The sequence below is a fragment of the Eurosta solidaginis genome, chromosome 1, assembly GCF_040869045.1.
Source record: "Eurosta solidaginis isolate ZX-2024a chromosome 1, ASM4086904v1, whole genome shotgun sequence".
NCBI classification, from domain to species: Eukaryota; Metazoa; Arthropoda; class Insecta; order Diptera; family Tephritidae; genus Eurosta; species Eurosta solidaginis.
Window position 1 is genome coordinate 273,534,498 of NC_090319.1, and position 17,888 is coordinate 273,552,385.

The following is a 17,888-nucleotide window of genomic DNA, read 5'->3' on the forward strand; positions in this document are numbered from 1 at the left end:
TATGGGTCGTAGTATGGGTCGCTTCGGTAGCCAAACCAACGTCAAATGCAAAGGAAGATATATCTCGTAGCATCCCATGTATCAGAACGGAATTAAACGTCTTCTGTATAGGAAGTTTACCACTATTTACCGATTTCAAGACCTCTCATAGACTCCAATTTGAAACAATCTTCCTGCAGCTACATAGAAAAAGCGGAATGTATTTCAATAGAATTGGGACTATTCATTGTGCCTGTTTCGAGACATTGTCTACAGCCCCTACAATATCTTGGAATAGCATGCTATGGGTTGTGATGTTAGGTGCGGTTTGTTTTGTTACGTTGTTTTTTGTTATGTTATGTTAAGTTATATTATGTTATGTTAAGTTATACTATGTTATATTATGCTATGCTAAGTTATAGCATGTTTTGTTATTTCCTTTCATATTTTATAGATATGTTCTGTAATGTTATGTTGTGTTTTCTTATTTTATGATGGTATGTTTTTTTTCGAACCTTTTTCTTTCTAAGTGCAATATGCCCAACAACTTTTGTGTAGCGCACAATAACAAGAACAGCATAACCCATTGTTGTTGTTGTTCCACGTCTGCAGAATCTTCAATGCATTCAGCATGAAATGGTTTACATGTAGGCTTTCATAGACGTTCGGGCGCATACAAATTAAATTTTTTTTGTTTTTTTTTTTTGGCTAATTAGACTTGGTTAGCGCCTACAAACACATAAAAACATATAGACAGACATACATTAAAAGAAACATAAAAAATGTTTAGTAGTATTTTCATTCTGGAAGTGGCATTTGAAGAGGATGCTGTATGCCGGCACGGAATCAAACAAGACATTCAGTCAGACTTTGGAAACGTTTCAGTGTAGACCGCACCCGCTCAATAATCGTTCAGCCACATCTTACCTGGATTGCATTATATTTTATTTTTAATTTTTTTTTAATTTGTCCACGTTATCTGCTGTGTGTGTATTTGGCGGCCTTGAGTTTAAAAAAGAATTTTTGCGATTAGAAAATGTGGTTGATATATTATTCCATGGTGCATGTGTTGTTGCACCTGGTTGTTGCGTTAAGCGATGCGGAAAGTGATGTTAAGCCGGTGTTACGTCGTAAAGAATTTGTTACGCTTCATAAATGGACTGAATTGAAATTAACGGTGCCTTCAGAATATCAACAGCCATCCACTTTGGATGCAATGCAATATGCACAGGATAAATTGTTGCCAGTTGATGTTGATTTGGAATATGGCGGTGAGTTGTTGTTGGGCCAACATACAAGAAATAGTTTGCTCTGATATTAATACATAAAACTGTGATCTAATATGAATCTTTGGCAGATGATGGCTACCATCGTACCTTTCTCACTATACCACGTTTGAGCCATGGCGTGTTGTACTCTCTTGCGGTGGTGGCGGACAGTGATAATTCTACACTTCTAAATCCACATTTGGTAGCGTATCCCAGCTATGATTGGCACTCAAGTTTTGGGCAGAATTGCAGTACAATAACATCGGCTATAAGGACTTTCGTAAGTAACATAGATTTATAACGTTGTTGTCCCGTATGACTTTCGAAATAGTTACAAAACAATAACGAAAACAAACAGATCCCCAAATGTTCCGCCCCTTGGCAGGAGTTTGCCAAACACTCCAGGTGTTTTTCTACCATGAAAAGCTTCTCAGTCAAAATTCATCTACCTTGCAGCTGCCGTTCGGAGTCTGCGGTCGCCGTGGTGTGATGGTAGCGTGCTCCGCCATCCAAACCGAAGATCCTGGGATCACGCCCCGGAAAAAGCAACATTAAAATTTTATAAACCAAGTGTTTTTAATTAGAAGAACATTTTTCTAAGCGCGGTCGCCCCTCGGCAGTGTTTGGCAAGCACTCCGAGTGTATTACTGCCAGGAAAAGTTCTCAGTGAAAACTCATCTGCCTTGCAGATGCCGTTCGGAGTCCGCATAAAAGAAGTAGATCCTGTCCACCAATTTGTAGGAAAAAATAAAAGGAGCACGACGCAAATTGGAAGAGAAGCTCGGCCTAAAATCTCTTCGGAGGTTATCACGCCTTACACTTATTTATTTTTTTAATAAAGAGTAAGTTGAAAGATAAGCTCGGCCTAAACCTTCTCGGAGATAAATCACGCTAAATAATTTTTTTAAGTATCAAAATAGTTCCGAAATGTTCTTTAAATTATCTCAAAAACAATCCCGAAATAGTAGCTAATTACTATCAAGGTAATTCGAAAACAATCACGAAGTCACACTGAAATAGTCCCGAAATGATCTAAGAACAGTTCCAAAATGATCCTGGAAATCATTTCAAAACTGGCCAAAACCAGCTACAAAATATAATGAAAATAGCCCCGAAACGATACGAAGATAGTTCCGAAATGATCTTGAAATTGTTCGAAACAGCCTCTTAAAAAGTCCCAATACCATTATGTAACTCTCCCAAAATAGTCCTTAATTGATCTCCAAATGATTCCAGAATCATTCGGAAATATTACCGAAATGGTCTCGAAGTTATCTGCAGACAACTCCGAAAAGATACTAAGCTGATTCAAGAGCGTAAGGAAATGATAAAGCAAAATAGTTCCAAAATGATCCCTAAAAATACAATGCTCAGAAGATAGTTCGGAGATAGTCTCGAATAATTCCGAAAAAGTTCCGGTAAAAAAATCCAGAGATAGTTCCAAAACTATCTCTATATGGTACCTAATTGATCCGAAAAACAATTCCGACATAGTCCGGGAAATATCCCTGAAGTAATCCGGCGGTAGTGTCGAAATAGTCTGATTTGATGAAGAAAACAATGTTGAAAGCCAAAATAATGAGGGAGTACGAGTCTTAGTGATAAGAAAGGAGAGAGAAAGAGCAGAAGAATTAAAAAGTTGTAACTAATTACAAGATTTCCTTGATAGTGAGGGACAACAAGGGTGGCATCCCTCAGAAATGGCCAACTTAGGAGCATCTAAAACAGTGATCACGAAAATTAAAACTGTGACTGTGTTGACAAAGGTACTATCGTGGCGGTGGTTTTGTCGTTGATTAACGAGAAACGAGGCAAGAGATATACACGAATATAGTATTTTTTTGCATGAATGTATCAAACAGTAAAAATTTAATACACTGCTTACATCAGAACAGTTAGAACATAATTTTTCAAACAAAAAAATAAACAACAGCCTCTTCGATGTTGCTACGCCGCTTGCTGGTCTTCATTGGCTTGCTCAACGATTATTAAATGAAAAAAACTAATAGAACGTGTTAGGTGGAGCCGAAAAATTATTTCACTTGATGACCATCTCTGATCTAAATCGACATCTGAAAGAAAGTCGAGGGAGGACTACCGGATAAAAATTCCCTAGCTTAGCCTGGGATTTGATCGAAGAATGCTCTATCTAACAATCTTAATCCAAATAGCCCTATAACAGTTGTATGTTCTGAATAAAGGCGTTCGAAATCAACATATCTGCGAACGACACTATCTTGCAGGCTCAAAAGAATCAACAGAGTACCTACTCTGTAATATGTAGCTTTTTTAGTCGATTTTCACTTGTGATCTTCATTAAGCGATCCGTTTTTATAACACTCAATCCCATTTATTATTTAATCTCATAAATCATTTATTATTATGCATGTCTCATTCTTTTTCAGATCGATGATTGTTGGCGTTTGTGGGTTGTGGATTTAGGCCAAATAAATGGTATTCAATATTGTGCTCCTCAAATACTTGCTTTTGATTTGACCACCGATCAACTGATTCATCGTTATATAATCCCACCATCGCAATATACTCCAGGCATATCCATATTTACTGCCCTTGCTGTAGATATTGAGGAATCAATGATGAAATCAGATTGTGGTCATGCAATGGTGTATATTGCTGATCCGTGGGGTTATGGATTAATTGTTTACGATATGAGTCGTAGGAAATCTTGGCGCATTCAAAATATGCACATGCAACCGGAGCTATTGACGCAGGATAAAACAGGCAGTAGTGGCATTTTTACAGTGAGCATAAGTCCAAAGCAATATGCGAAGGAAAAAGGTAAAGGTAGGTCCGGTATTTAAACATGATCCCTAATTAGTTTGTGATATTTTTTTGTGGAAAATTATATCAACCCCTTATTGAGTGTTAAAAAAAACTTCAGGATAACTGAGCCACATCAAAGTCTAAGTATTGGGAAGGGCCCCTCCGGCTTAGGAGTTTCCAATGGAGGTTTCAAACAAGGATACTTTCGTTGGATCTATTTTTGTAACTTGGTGGCGCCAAAACTAGTTCTAGCATAAGAACTTAACCACTCTGTAAACATATTAAATATATACGAATATGCAAATGCTTTTGATAGAAAAGAAAGAATTTGTTCCCGTTATGAACGAGGGCAAGCCGAAGTACTTTTTGCCATTCCTGATTCTAAAGAAGCGCAGACGGTACTCCGGGTTAAGTAATCAGGAGTATAGCCACTTTAACGACAGTCATACCTTAGCGCTTGATATATTCTGGTGAGGTAATGTGCTGCGACCTATAGGTCTATTGTACCCTCAAGCAAAGCACCCTCGGGAAGTATATTATGTTGCTCGCAGTCGCTTCATATGGCGTCTCACCCTTCCCGCCCTGACCAACGCCAATATTGATTTTTGCTATTTCACATTGGAGCCTGTGGTTAGAAGTGTTGAACTTAGTTGGCCCTCCGTGGCAGATCCCTTTGACCCGGTAGGTCTATCGTAACTCCCCAATGAGGTCATGTGTTCGGGAAACACTGTTATAATACAGCTGACGAAAGCCGCAACCACCTTTTTCTTTTTCATCTATTAGCGATAAGGGCAGTCCCTGAAGGTTTTGGAAAGTATTATTCATGATGATGACGGGTATAGATCCTGTACGTTCCGGTAACAAGTACCATTAAAGTACTAACCCGATAACCTCGAGAACGATTTTATATCACCCAACATCTAGTTTCATGAGGATCTTGGGGTAGCCAGTGCCTCTCCTGCTAAATATGTATATGATGTACTCATATTTGTAACAGGATAGGCAGGTGAGGTTGACAATTGGGTTGAGGAAGCTGTCGAGCTACAAATCTCTGTATTGCTGCGTTAACATCCCATCGAATCCAGTTTCAGCCTTTATTAGGTTGGTCCCTGCCTAATGTGAGCAGATTAAACCCTCCCCCACTCCTACGATAACATGCCGGCAAATCCAAAGTTCTTTTTCAGTATTCCAATCAATTTACCAAGAAAAACTAAATGATTATATCTTTCATAATTTCATTAATTATTATATCATTCACAATTTCATGAACCTTACGTAAATACTTTGTTTCATCAATTCAAGTTGATCGTCATCTATACTTCCACGCCCTGAACAGTTTTTTAGAAGTGAGTGTACCATTGGAGCTCGCAAACAACGCTTCTCTTTGGACAGCTGCGAAAACTGCAGACACCCAAAAAAATCTATTCAATCAGTTTAAAATAATTGGTAGTCGAGGAATACAATGTGAATCCGAAGCCATGGATAGTCATGGTAATTTATATTGCAGTTTGATAAGTTCAAATGCTTTGATAGCGTGGAAAGAGGATACAGATTATGATTCAGATCACTTAAAGGTAAATTTGTTCACAAGTGTTTATGGAACAACTCGAAGGAAGCAAAAATTGCAAATATTCTAAGATTTGCTAATTACAGGTGGTCGCCTATAATCCAGATAAATTACGTTTTGTAACTGGCCTCAAAGTAAATCGAAACAATCTTGATGAAGATGAGCTTTGGGCTCTTAGCAGTAATCCAGAAGTGAGTACTTAAAAAAGTTTCCAATACACATTTCTAACATAAGTACTAGATAAATATTTCTTTGCATCCTTCTAGTTGTTTGTTGGTGGTAATGTACTTAGAGAAGATATCAAATTTCAAATCATTGGTTGTCGGGTCAAAGATTTACTGGAAAATGAGCCCTGCTCTGTTGTTATTAAGCATTTACGGAAAGCGTGAGAGAATGAATAATCAAAAACTAAGATTTTATTAATAAAATAAGTAAATTTAATTGAAAAAAGCTCATTTTCAAATATTAAGAAGTTTTACATGTTTCTTCTCAGATCTCCTATGTGTAAAGTTAAACACTTGATCATAAAAGGTCAAATGTTAGCTAAGCATACATTTAGATACCTTTAGTTAAAATTCATATGATAAATTTGACTAGATTTTATCCTCGGAATTATAAAAAAAATAAACACGATATACCTACTAGGAGATTTTTACTTTTTCAGATAAATTTTCTCCGCCCGCAGATGAATTTTCAATGAGAAGCTTTTCATGGCACATATACACTCGGAGTAATTGTCAAAGCACTGCAGAGGGGCGACCCCGCTTAGAAAAATTTTTTCCAAGTTAAAAACAATTTTCTAAAGTTTTTGATGTTGCTTTTCCTGGGCCTTGAACCCAGAACCTTTGGCGTGATAGACGAGTGCTAGTTCGGCTGCCAGTTCGAAAACGTCGCATCGTATTCGTGCTAATATAAGAAGTTCTTCAGCCGAATTCAAAAATAGTTCGTTACTTATTCAACACAACTAAGAAATAAAGCATTTTGAAACATTTTGAAATGAAGCATTCTTGAAACAAAATTAGATATCAGAAGTTTTTCAAAAGTTTTTTGAAATACAATGATATTCCACAAAGCAGTCGATATAAGTCACATCACACAACTAAATGTCACGCGACGTCACACATGTTAGTTTAAATCACATCATAGCAAACCACACCAATCTACATGAAGTCGCATCACACCAACATAAAAAATTAAATACACCTGGCGCAATCTAGCTTCTAAGAGATTTAAGCCGAACTTCTTTTACAATTTGCGTAATGCTTAATTTAATTTTCCATACAAATTGTTGGTACGGGAGTTACCGCTTTATGCCGACACCGAACGCCAGCTGCAATTCAGATGCATTTTCACTATGAAGCTTTCAATGCAGAAATGCACTCGGAATGTTTACTAAATCATAAGAAAACTTGTTTCTATTTGAAAAAACATTTTTCTAAATATGTGGTATTTTTTTGTCTCAGACTTGAACCCAGGACAATCGATATAACGTCACATCAAACAATTAAATGTTACACAACTTCAGACCTATCAGTTGGAATCACATCATATCAAATCGCATCACACTACATAAACTAGCATCACGCAAATATAGCCAAGTTATTTTTGGCTAGCCTCGGAACTTAACAAAAATAAGAACGGAAATACTTTTTTAAATCAGGTGGTATTGGGAATTGAACTCTAAGAACTGTATTTACCGATCATTACTCGGCTTAAGAATTTACCTACCGCACGTGGATAGGAGTAAGAATCCCTGGGACTCAAAGGGTTGATAAGCGCAACAAAAGCTTTATAACTTAAGAGCTTCCGCAACCCAATAATCAACCTAACCTACGTGAGGGGAATCCTATTACAAATACGTATGTATCATACACATATTTAGCCGTCGAGGCTCTGTCGACCCCAAGGGAGTGTCTTTATCGTTAATACAACAATAACAACAGTAAGAATATCTTATGTCTTATTGATTAAATAACTGAATTTTTGTATGCTGAAACCTTTCATATTGCTTACGGAGATATCCCCTTATTTGCCATGGATACGACTCCGCATAAATCATTTGTCTATTTGGATGTCCTGGTTTCCGTTAAGAATCTCACATCCACCGTTTCGCCTCATTGCGAAACTGATGTTCAGGTATCATAAGAATGCATCACGTGGCAGTTCTGAGCGCAGTGTTTTGGCCTCAAGCTTCGTCCTTCTTGACTGCGCTGAAACTTCTAGCTCAAAGCCTCCTCCAATTTGTTCCTTTTAAAAATTACGACCATGCCAGAGAGTAGCGTCAGCGGCTGACCAATTGCTTTATAGGTAAATAATTAGCGGCATTTCTTTTTTCTTTGGTCAAGTGCTGCGAGAGACTTCATGTTTATATTGCGGTTGTTGTTAAGGTACAATTGTGGTTAGATATGCATTGAAGGTTTGACTTTGAACTTTCAATATTTTAGGGTATCTGACAGTTAGTAGCGTAATGCCATCGACGTTGATTGTCAAAATTCTGTCCTCTCTTTCTTTCACGTCGTCAATAAGGCCGCAGTGGACTAGGTTGGTGAGCTGGAAATACTAATTTTGAAACATAACTTATATATGGAAGGATATTGGGTTGTTGACTGATGTGCTGTCATCAGCACATGAAACAATGGTAACACCTTCTCAATCTCAAGTGAACTTCGATATGTAGAAGTTAAATACAAAGTGGGATAGAATGCCAACCAAACCCCCCCCCCCCCTCCCCCCACCTATGTGGATGCCACTGTTGTATCCTTCTATGTTAGATATTTCACTTCTAAACTTTACTGATGCACTCATCTAATACCTAACGACTTGATATAAACACTTCGAACCACCTGTGTTCTGGAACAGACTGTGGCGAATGTTGACATCACTAGGCTGTTAGTGAATAATCACGTAACAACAAAAACATTAAAGCGAGCCACACCGGTGTACATGAACACATAATTCATCATTTATACACATACATAGAAGACGACGGAGAGCTATCTCGCACACACAGATGTAGTCATCAGCCGAATTGTTACTCACACATACACGCATATATGTAGCTCAATTACCAAGAGATACAGCAGTTCTAGAAGGCGAAAAGTCTAGACTTTAGTAGAAATATGCGAGCGAAGCAACGCAGAGTATAAAACAGCGCAATCTGAGTAGTCAGTAAGCAGTTTGATTTAAACACGCAATTAGTTGTGAAGTATAAGTGGTATTGTGAAGTACTCTCAAAATAGTATAATGAAAACCATTTTGCATTACTGAATATTGGAGTTATTTATTCAACAGTTTAGCGATTCGACCGTTTGCAGAAGGTTTCAAATAAGCGGAATTTCCCTAGATTCGTTACAATACTATTCCAATCCTGTAGAGAAATTATTTTCTACCATATAACTCATGGTATAATAGATCGCTTAAAGCTTAACTTTAAATTTCCTTTCGAATTATTACTGAAAGTTTCTTTTGGATGTCCTAACGGATAATGTTAGTAATCAAAGGCAATCACTGCCCAACACAGTCTTTCACAAACTTTAACACACATTTAGTTTGTTGTTTGATTTAAATTCCAAATAAATTGAATCAACAAATATTTTAGCAATCTTCACAAACTAATTTTATATTCAAGTTTAGCGTCCGCACAGCGGCATCTATCGAAGTTAACACACACCAACAATCACAATAGAAACAACAAACGTCGCCTCGCTCGGAATAATTTAACGGCGTTAAATGAACAACTGTCAAAAACAGCCGATAACAAATGTTAAGACAAAAAATAACACGCAAACTACTTTAGTTTTAATTATTTTTTAAAACATTCGAAAATATTGCAAATTAAATGACATAAAATGGGTATGACGAATCTCCAACGTTGGCTTTTATACATTGGACTGTTTGCGATACCTTACCTAGCCATAGTGAGCGGCATTGTACAAACACCGGGAATGAAGAAATGGAAGTGGGAAATTCAACTTTTGCCACTTGTGTTGCTCGTATTATTTGGGGTAAGTTTTAGCATTCGTAAATTCGTTTATAATTTATTTATGTTTGATTTTGTTTGCAGGCTTTTTCTGCCACAGTGGTTCTTTATCGCACTTTCACATTTAACGATTGTCCGCAGGCGGCTAAAGAATTACAACAACAAATCGAGGAGGCACGCAAGGATTTAATATCAAGAGGTTTTGTTTTCCGCGACTGATTTTTTAAATGGTACTAAGTATGATTATTTTAGAAGTTATCCAATGCATACATGTTAAGTATAAATAAATGCATGAATTTGTGTAAGAACTTTATAAGAAAAATAATTTATTGAACTTGCACACCTGTTGATATCAGTCAGCTAAGAGCAGTTGGACCAGCTAAAGGAACGATTCGGATTCATAGACATTTGACGCTCTCCCAAGACCCCTCCAGTTTTATATGCTGCTGTAACTACACCAAGAACAAGCTTCTACGAAACGAAAAAGTGACTTCTGCTACAACGAGCAAATGGTTACATTAACTCCAAGCACCTTTTTGATAACTGTTTATCGGTTTGTGAGTATACTCGAAATTCGAGGGCGTCAAACAAGTCGCTACCAGGCCAGTCGAGCTATTATCAAAAGGTACTGGCGTCAAGATGTACTGAATTCAGGGACGGCAAAGAATTGCTCTAATCTGTAACACAGATTAAATCTTAGTCGTTACAACAACTTTCATCTTCCTCTCTCCATCTGATCTTCCTTTCATTTTCGATTTCTTACTTTTCAATCATATTGTTATTGTTGTTGTAGCGATAAGCACACTCCCGTAGGCATTGGGGAGTGTTATCGATATACGTTCCGGTAACAAGTACCATAAAGGTATCAGCCTGACCATCTTGGGAACGATTTGGTATGACCACATGGAACCTTTTAGGCCATACCGCCCTCCCACCCCTAGATCCATCAGGAGTTCGGCGTCGCCAGAGCCTCGGCTGTTAATGAAACAGGATTCGCCGCGGGTAGGTGAGGTTGACAATTGGGTTTGGAGAAGCTATATATTGCGAAAAGGGTTGCGCTACACAACCCCTTGAATCAGTTTGGTATTTATTCGCCTTTTACGATAGGCATACCTCCCGGTGGTATATTCTAAGCCCCTAACCCGCTGGGGTTTTTAATCATATTAAATTGCCCTCTTATCTTTTCCTTGTAACATTCCTCGCCCTGTTAATTCGACCGTTTTCGGAAAGGTGAAATGAATCCCTCGCTGTCTTAACCGAAGCTCCTCGTAACATTCTTAGAGACCTGAAGTCAATACAAAGAAGATCCTGCAGAAGCCAATACTCATCAAATTTCAAGAGAAGATGTATGTGATCTGAAAATATACCGAAGTATACCATTTGCAAAAGTAAAAATGCGCCAGTTTTGCTAATCTACCAGACCAAACTTCTCAAAATAAATTTCCTATTTTATTTCACGTTAAGTGGCGCTATCAACTCCAAACATATTTTGGAGTACACTTTTTTCAACTGTGTTGGATAAAAGGACAGATTTACTTCTTAAAGGACCAATGTATTAAAAAAAAATTTTTTTTAGAAAATTTTAAATATATCTACATATATATTAATAATATATATTGCTACTATAGGCTAGGTACACTCACAAACATCAGAGTGCCGATATATTGCTGTTTAAATGTTTTTGTATTCAATAATCGAATGTACCTAAATTTACTCAATCACACTTATGCTGCTACAATCACAAAAATTTTCTAATTCAAAACTCTTTGCGAGCATTTGCTGCAACAACAACAGCATTTTCTATTAGCAATATAGGAGTATAACATATATGATAAATCTAAACTTTTCTGAAATGTATTCGCTTTTTTTTGAAAGAGGCAAATAGATTTCCCACTATAACACGACAGACATTGGGATCTACATATGTACCACAATTCACATACTATCAGCATCATACAATGATGTAGCTCATTGATGAATGGGCTATCAGTGCCTACCCTATAGAGGGTTTGATGATCCATTTGCCTTCTTCAACCGTAGCTTCACTAAACATTTGGCCAGCGTAACCAATAATTTTAAATAATACATTTCGAAACCATCAATTTCCGTCTCGTCAACTCTAGTATTTAGCGTTGATGGATCCCCACGCCCACTTTCACTTAAGCGTGAAAATAATTGGTAACTAATATAACGAACATTCTAGTATGTGGATAGACATACGTATGTACGTATATTAACCTGGGTCGATTTGTTTGGACGAAAGTTAATCTATATCGCGCCATCGATTTTTCGATAGGATTTGGGGTCAGGAAAAAAATAATTTTCAAGCCTGTGAAAAAAAAATGGAGAAAGGGTCAATTTTTGGATCAAGAAACTCCCCAAAACCCAAAAAATATTTAAATTTTTTTTTTTTTTTTCAAAACACTGTAAAAACGTTGGCGATAGCAGTTTTTTGAAAAAAAAAAATATTTTTTGGGTTTTGGGGAGTGTTTTGGTCGAAAAGTTGACCCTTTCGTCATTTTTTTCGCAGGCTCGAAAATTATTCTTTTTTTGGGTATGCGTAGTGGAACTTTTTTTCCTGAGCCCAAATCCTATCGAAAAATCAATGGCGTCATATCGGTTAATAAATCGACCCAGTCTAATGTACATACTATGTACTAAGCACAGTATAGTTCGTCTTAGTTGTATGAAGAACATTTTTTTATGTTGCGCAAAGCAGTACCTATCCAATACAAATGTTCATACATTGATTGATCCTTAATAGCCTAAGCGATTTTGCCCTTGCGTAACAAAGAAAACAAGTAATCCCTTCGTAGTGGAAACTGGCGCCAACTACATCGACCGCGCCAGCGGGTTAGGGGGTTAGAATATACCCGCCGTATGTATGCCTGTCGTAATAAACTACTAAAATACCAAATAGAATCAAGGGGTTGTGTAGCGCAACCCTTTCAGGTTGCCAGCGCAATACCTAGCTTCTCCAAACCCAATTGTCAACCTCACCTATCCGTGGCGAATCCTGTTTCATTAACAGCCGATGTTCTGGCGACCCCAAACTCCTCATGGATCTAGGGGGTGGGAGGGCGGAAAGACCTCGAAGATCGCATGTGGTCATAACAAATCGTCCCCAGCTTGGTACCGGAACGTACTGGATCTGCATGCGGCAAAGGACCATCAACATCGATAACACTCTTCAAGGGGAGTGCCTTTATCGCTACAAAAACAAGAACGACCGCGACGTGATCTTTGGATATGACGTTTTCCACACCTCACTATCAATATCCAGATTCCGACACTTTATGTGGCACTGTTAACCTCAAACTGGTTTCATATTGCCATTTTTTGTCGTCTGTTCTTTGGGCTTTTTTTCTCTATCATTCCGGGATAATTTCAATGCTATAGTTTAGTCGGAACCGGATAGGATTGTACTTATGAACATTTCAGAATTATTCTCGGAATAATTTTTCTGCATTTTTTGAAGCCATCATTTTGAAGCCATTTCGGAATTATATTCGAGCCATTCAGCGATAACTTCGGGATTCTTTGGAATAATGGTTGGGATCATTTCGAGTATATATTTTAGGAAAAGTATCTGGTTCCAGAAAATTTAAGAACTCTATCAGGTACACTTTTAGGACACTGCAGACTCAACAGCTACTGGCGTGCTGAAAGTTGACTTGAACGAGGAAGAATTATACGGTTCCGAAAAAGGACCGCATACTGAAAAATTCACCTGTTCGGAAAAAGTAATCGCTCCTTAAAAAGTACCGGGTTCTTAAAAACCTGAACGGTTCCAATAAAGGACCCGAATCAAAAAAACACCCGGCTCTGGAAAAATAGCCTTTTCCGGAGAGTAGCCGCTAATCGCTGAAAATATTTAACACGCCTCCCAAAGAATAATATAAGAAATCTGCCAGCAACATCATCTTGATGCCGTTAAGATACGCTCCGAAGGTTTTAGGGGGTGCTATCAATATCGACGATGGTCGCTCGCCGATTCGCACTGTTAAAGTAGTAGCCCAGCCATATCGGGAATGATTTGATATGACCACGTCGAACCCTCTAGGTCTGTGGATTTAAATCAATTCCATGTGATAAGCCCTTTTACAGGCTGGTGTTGTCTTAGGGCCCGTATTACGTTTTACGATCCACGATCGTAAGTCATTTTTAAATCACAAGAACTCTGAAATGTTGGATCGGACAAATAACATGTGTGCGGTAGCGACAAATAGTGCTTGTTAGATGCATACCTTATTTTAATTTTGGAAATAATTGTTTTTGGTTTTATCGGCCATTTGATAAAGGATTCCTGGTTCGATTCGAGCTCAAGGCCTATAACTATATTTTTTATAATAATTATTTAATTTTTTTTATTTTGCTATAATTTAATTAGAAAAAAAGATCGCCATTTTTAACACACCAGCCATAGCTGGGCAAATGGATCCATTTCAAAGGTTTCTAAGCCTTCATTAGAAAAATTAAAAAAAAAAAAACAATAACTATCATAAAAATTATTGTTAGAAGCCTGGAGCTCGAATTCAAACCATGAATTTTAGAAATAGTTTGACAGTTACATAGTTATCTTTCAAGTGTAAATGGTTTTCAGTCACTAACCGTAAAACGTAAGATGAGTCCAGATTCTCTTAGAGGACTCTTATAGAACACTGCAGACTTAACAGCCACGGGCCTTCGGGAAAATAACGGCCCCATAATCCTAAACATATTTGCTCACCGTATTTTCTGGACGCATCTCGTACTGATCAGTTTCAACTGCGTTTACTTTGAGCCGATACCGGCACCACACATGCACACTTAGTATACACATTCAATTGCGCACACCTATTCAACAAACTTCCAAAGCGTATATCTACAAAAAGTGGATTAATAAGTGAGTCAAACAACTCAGAGCAAAGCTGCGACTCAAAACGAACCCCAGCCAACCAAGTGAGTCAAGTAAAATCATCAAGTCAAGTCAATGTGCGACAATGTGGACGGACAGATACTCAAAATAAAAAGAGCTAAAAGCTGTAGTTCAAGCCCTAACAAACTGACGCTAAGCCGTACCGAACTCTGAGCGCACACAACCAGTTGAGTTTTAGGCGTTGTCCGATTCGAACGTACAAAATTTGCTTTAAGAGTGATTATTTCGTTTGGTCTTAAGTATATGTATAATAAAAAAATTTTATTTTTGTTTTGTGTCAGCAATATTTTGTATAAAATAACCACCAATTAAATTACATTGACCCCACATTTGGTTGGCTTGAAAAGTTTTCGGTTGGTGTATTTACAGCTGTATACACAAACAAGTCAATATTATTTGTGTACTCGTTGGTGGAGACGAAAAATCCATAATTCAGCAGTAAAAAAAAAAAAAAATAAAAAAAAATAAAAGTAAAAAAATTACAACAAACATCTTACTAAAAATGAGTCAGAGCGTAGCTGGTTTGTTCTTGGTATTGATTGCAGTTGCCAATGCAGCAGTGAAGGTGATGATATTTTTGTCATGTGATATGACAGTAGTAACTTAAATGATATTTGTATATATTAGAACTAACTGTTTAGATACATATGTACGTGTGTATGTTAATATACTTTTAGTATATAGGTACATATAATTACTTAGTAGCCTTGTTTTTAGAAATCGTTTTTGGAATACGAAATTAGTATTAACACGTTAATTTTATTTTCATGTACAGCGGTGATTTTTTTTGGTCACTTTTTAAGTACTTTTAGTTTTACAATAGCCGTATATATATTTATTAATTTTTTTCTACAATAGACGTGTGAAGAATCACAGAAGCGTAGCTGTTAGAATTTAATCAGGGCATCGTAACAAAAAAAAAAAAAAAAACAAGTACACGTGTCTAAGTTCGGGTGTAACCGAACATTATATACTCAGCGTGAGCTTCAATTGTACATTTCCTTTCAGATAAATTACGTTTCTACATAACACGTGGCACCGTCCGTTTAAAAAAAAAATGTCTCCCCAATAAAACTTGATAAGTGAAATATCATTGATTCAAAACTATTTTTTGCCAAGTTATAGCTTATTATTCTAGTATACGACCCTTTTAAACTTGTTTTATATCTAAGCTGCCGTGGTCTTTAACCTTTCCCGTCCATTCTTACTAGAAATATTTTCTGCTATAAGGAAAATATGTGTACCCAACTTTGTTACGATATGTAAATTTTTCTTCGAGTTATGGCTCCCGAAACATAGAAAACTGCTTAGACAAAAAAGGGGCGGTGCCACACCCATTTTAAAATGTTTAGTGTTTTCCAATTTAATGTTATAATTCAATTTACAAAGTAAAATTCTATTGATACAAAGCTCTTTTTTCTAAGATATAGCTTATTATTTTCTTCTAGGACCCTTTTAAATATCTTTTATATAAAAGTGGGCGTGGTCTTTAACCGATCTTGCCCATTTTTTCTAGAAATATTTCCTGCTATAAGGAAAATATGTGTACCCAACTTTGTTACGATATGTAAATTTTTCTTCGAGTTATGGCTCCCGAATCATACAAAATTGCTTAGTCATAAAAGGGGCGGTGCCACGCCCATTTTTTTAAATTTGAAGTTTTTCCTATTTATTGTTATAAATCGATATAAAGCTCTATTTTGCAAAGATATAACTTATTTAAATCGTCCACGACCCTTTTAAAAATCTTTTATATAAAAGTGGGCGTGGTCCTTAACCGAATTCTTTAATTTTTCTTCAATGCATTCGTTATACTAAAGGCAACCTCTCCGCCGAATTTTGTTACGATAGGTTTAACGATTTTTGATTTATGATTAATAATATTCGGCGGCCACCGTGGTGTGATGGTAGAGTGCTCCGCCTACCACACCGTATTCCCTGGTTTCACACCCCGGGTAAAGCAACATCAAAATTTTAAATAAAGTTTTTCAATTAGAAGAAAATTTTTCTAAGCGGGGTCGCCCCTCGGCAGTGTTTGGCAAGCGCTCCGAGTGTATTTCTACCAAGAAAAGCTTTCAGTGAAAACTCATCTGCCTTGCAGATGCCGTTCGGAGTCGGCATAAAACATGTAGGTCCCGTCCGGCCAATTTGTAGGGAAAATCAAGAGGAGCACGACGCAAATTGGAAGAGACGCTCGGCCTTACATCTCTTCGGAGGTTATCGCGCCTTACATTTATTTTTTATTTTAATATTTGTAAAATTGATTGAATTATCACAAGGGGGCGGTGCCACGCCCATTTACAAAAAAATTTTTCAAATTTTTATCAAGAGTCTCAATATCAGTCCACACGTCAAATTTCAACATTCTATGTGTATTATTTACTAAATAATCTGCTTCGGGATCGCAACATACGATCACGGATCGAAAACTATTTTCACTCAAGCGATACAAATTAGGCTATTCAACTATTTAAAAAAATAATAATATATTATGAGTACGCGTTGTCCCTAGTTTACATATTTCATTAAACGAATACACCATTTCGGAGGTATTGTGTTTTAAAAAACAGCATTCCATCACGGATCGTATGTTATGATTCGGCCCCAGGTTTTTTGTGTTTTCCAAAATGTTATATATATAAAAAGTGGGCGAGGTTATCATCACAATTCGCTCATTTTCAATACTAATCTATTCTGGGTCCAGATAAGCTCGTGTACCAAATTTGGTGAAGATATCTCAATATTTTCTCAAGTTATCGTATTAATGGACAGACGGACGGACGGACATGGCACAATCAATTTTTTTTTTGATACTGATGATTTTGATATATGGAAGTCTATGTCTATCTCGATTCCTTTATACCTGTACAACCAACCGTTATCCAATCAAAGTTAATATACTCTGTGTGCAAAGCACGCTGAGTATAAAAATAGTAATAATTTTGTCCCAGAAAAGTGTTTTCAATTATTGATTTCGTGCCAAAAAATGCTAAAAGCGATCGTGACCATAGAAATTATTTAAATTTATAATAATTTGAAATGCCAATGTAATAGCTTTTATTAATATCCAGATATGTGAAAAAGGAGTTGTGGGTTCGATCGGTTACTACGCACGCGATATAAAAAAAAAAATTTGACGCTTGCGTTGAGGTGGTGTAGGAACAAATTATTATTTTTTAGTATTTGTCGTCATTTTCATATTATTATTATTATTATCTTTAGGCCTCGATGTACTGCGATTTTTATTTGTATCTATTATTATTTCTTTTATTGTATTTAGAATAAACCTTCATTAATGAAAACCAAGGGATTTGACACACAAGTATATGCAGATGACCTAGTTATTTGCATCACAGGCATGCACGAAGATACAATATCAGATCGCATGCAACA

At 36.8% G+C, this 17,888-nt stretch overlaps 3 protein-coding genes across 4 annotated transcripts in view; all 3 read left to right on the top strand.

The window, feature by feature from the left end:
* Positions 1-826: 826 nt before the first annotated feature.
* Positions 827-6,135, top strand: yellow-e3 (L-dopachrome tautomerase yellow-e3). Of its 2 annotated transcripts, none has more exons than XM_067770475.1 (6): positions 827-1,250; positions 1,337-1,527; positions 3,653-4,052; positions 5,334-5,605; positions 5,685-5,789; positions 5,865-6,135. In XM_067770475.1, exons 1-6 carry the CDS (start codon positions 1,016-1,018, stop codon positions 5,985-5,987), a joined length of 1,326 nt encoding a protein of 441 aa, XP_067626576.1. In that variant the 5' UTR covers positions 827-1,015; the 3' UTR covers positions 5,988-6,135. The 2 variants fall into 2 exon arrangements, with proteins under 2 accessions (XP_067626576.1, XP_067626586.1); XM_067770485.1 differs by having other exon boundaries at positions 3,653-4,046.
* Positions 6,136-9,347: 3,212 nt separating this feature from the next.
* On the top strand, positions 9,348-9,902 carry Dpm3 (Dolichyl-phosphate mannosyltransferase subunit 3). Its single transcript, XM_067770499.1, has 2 exons — positions 9,348-9,602; positions 9,662-9,902. The coding sequence occupies exons 1-2, from the start codon at positions 9,447-9,449 to the stop codon at positions 9,794-9,796; spliced, it is 291 nt and encodes a 96-aa protein (XP_067626600.1). The 5' UTR covers positions 9,348-9,446; the 3' UTR covers positions 9,797-9,902.
* Positions 9,903-14,656: 4,754 nt separating this feature from the next.
* Positions 14,657-17,888, top strand: part of GILT1 (Gamma-interferon-inducible lysosomal thiol reductase 1) — a 34,295-nt gene continuing 31,063 nt past the window's right edge. Inside the window, exon 1 of the mRNA XM_067760807.1 lies at positions 14,657-15,060. Within this exon, the coding sequence (XP_067616908.1) occupies positions 14,998-15,060 (63 nt within the window). The 5' untranslated portion in view covers positions 14,657-14,997. The remainder of the gene's footprint in view (positions 15,061-17,888) is intronic.

Coding starts and splice junctions, on each gene's coding strand:
- yellow-e3 (XM_067770475.1), top strand. CDS start 1,016: ATGTGGTTGATATATTATTCCATGGTGCATGTGTTGTTGCACCTGGTT. Junction 1,528..3,652: donor CATCGGCTATAAGGACTTTC/GTAAGTAACATA, acceptor ATTCTTTTTCAG/ATCGATGATTGTTGGCGTTT. Junction 5,790..5,864: donor CTCTTAGCAGTAATCCAGAA/GTGAGTACTTAA, acceptor GCATCCTTCTAG/TTGTTTGTTGGTGGTAATGT.
- Dpm3 (XM_067770499.1), top strand. CDS start 9,447: ATGGGTATGACGAATCTCCAACGTTGGCTTTTATACATTGGACTGTTT. Junction 9,603..9,661: donor TGTTGCTCGTATTATTTGGG/GTAAGTTTTAGC, acceptor TTTTGTTTGCAG/GCTTTTTCTGCCACAGTGGT.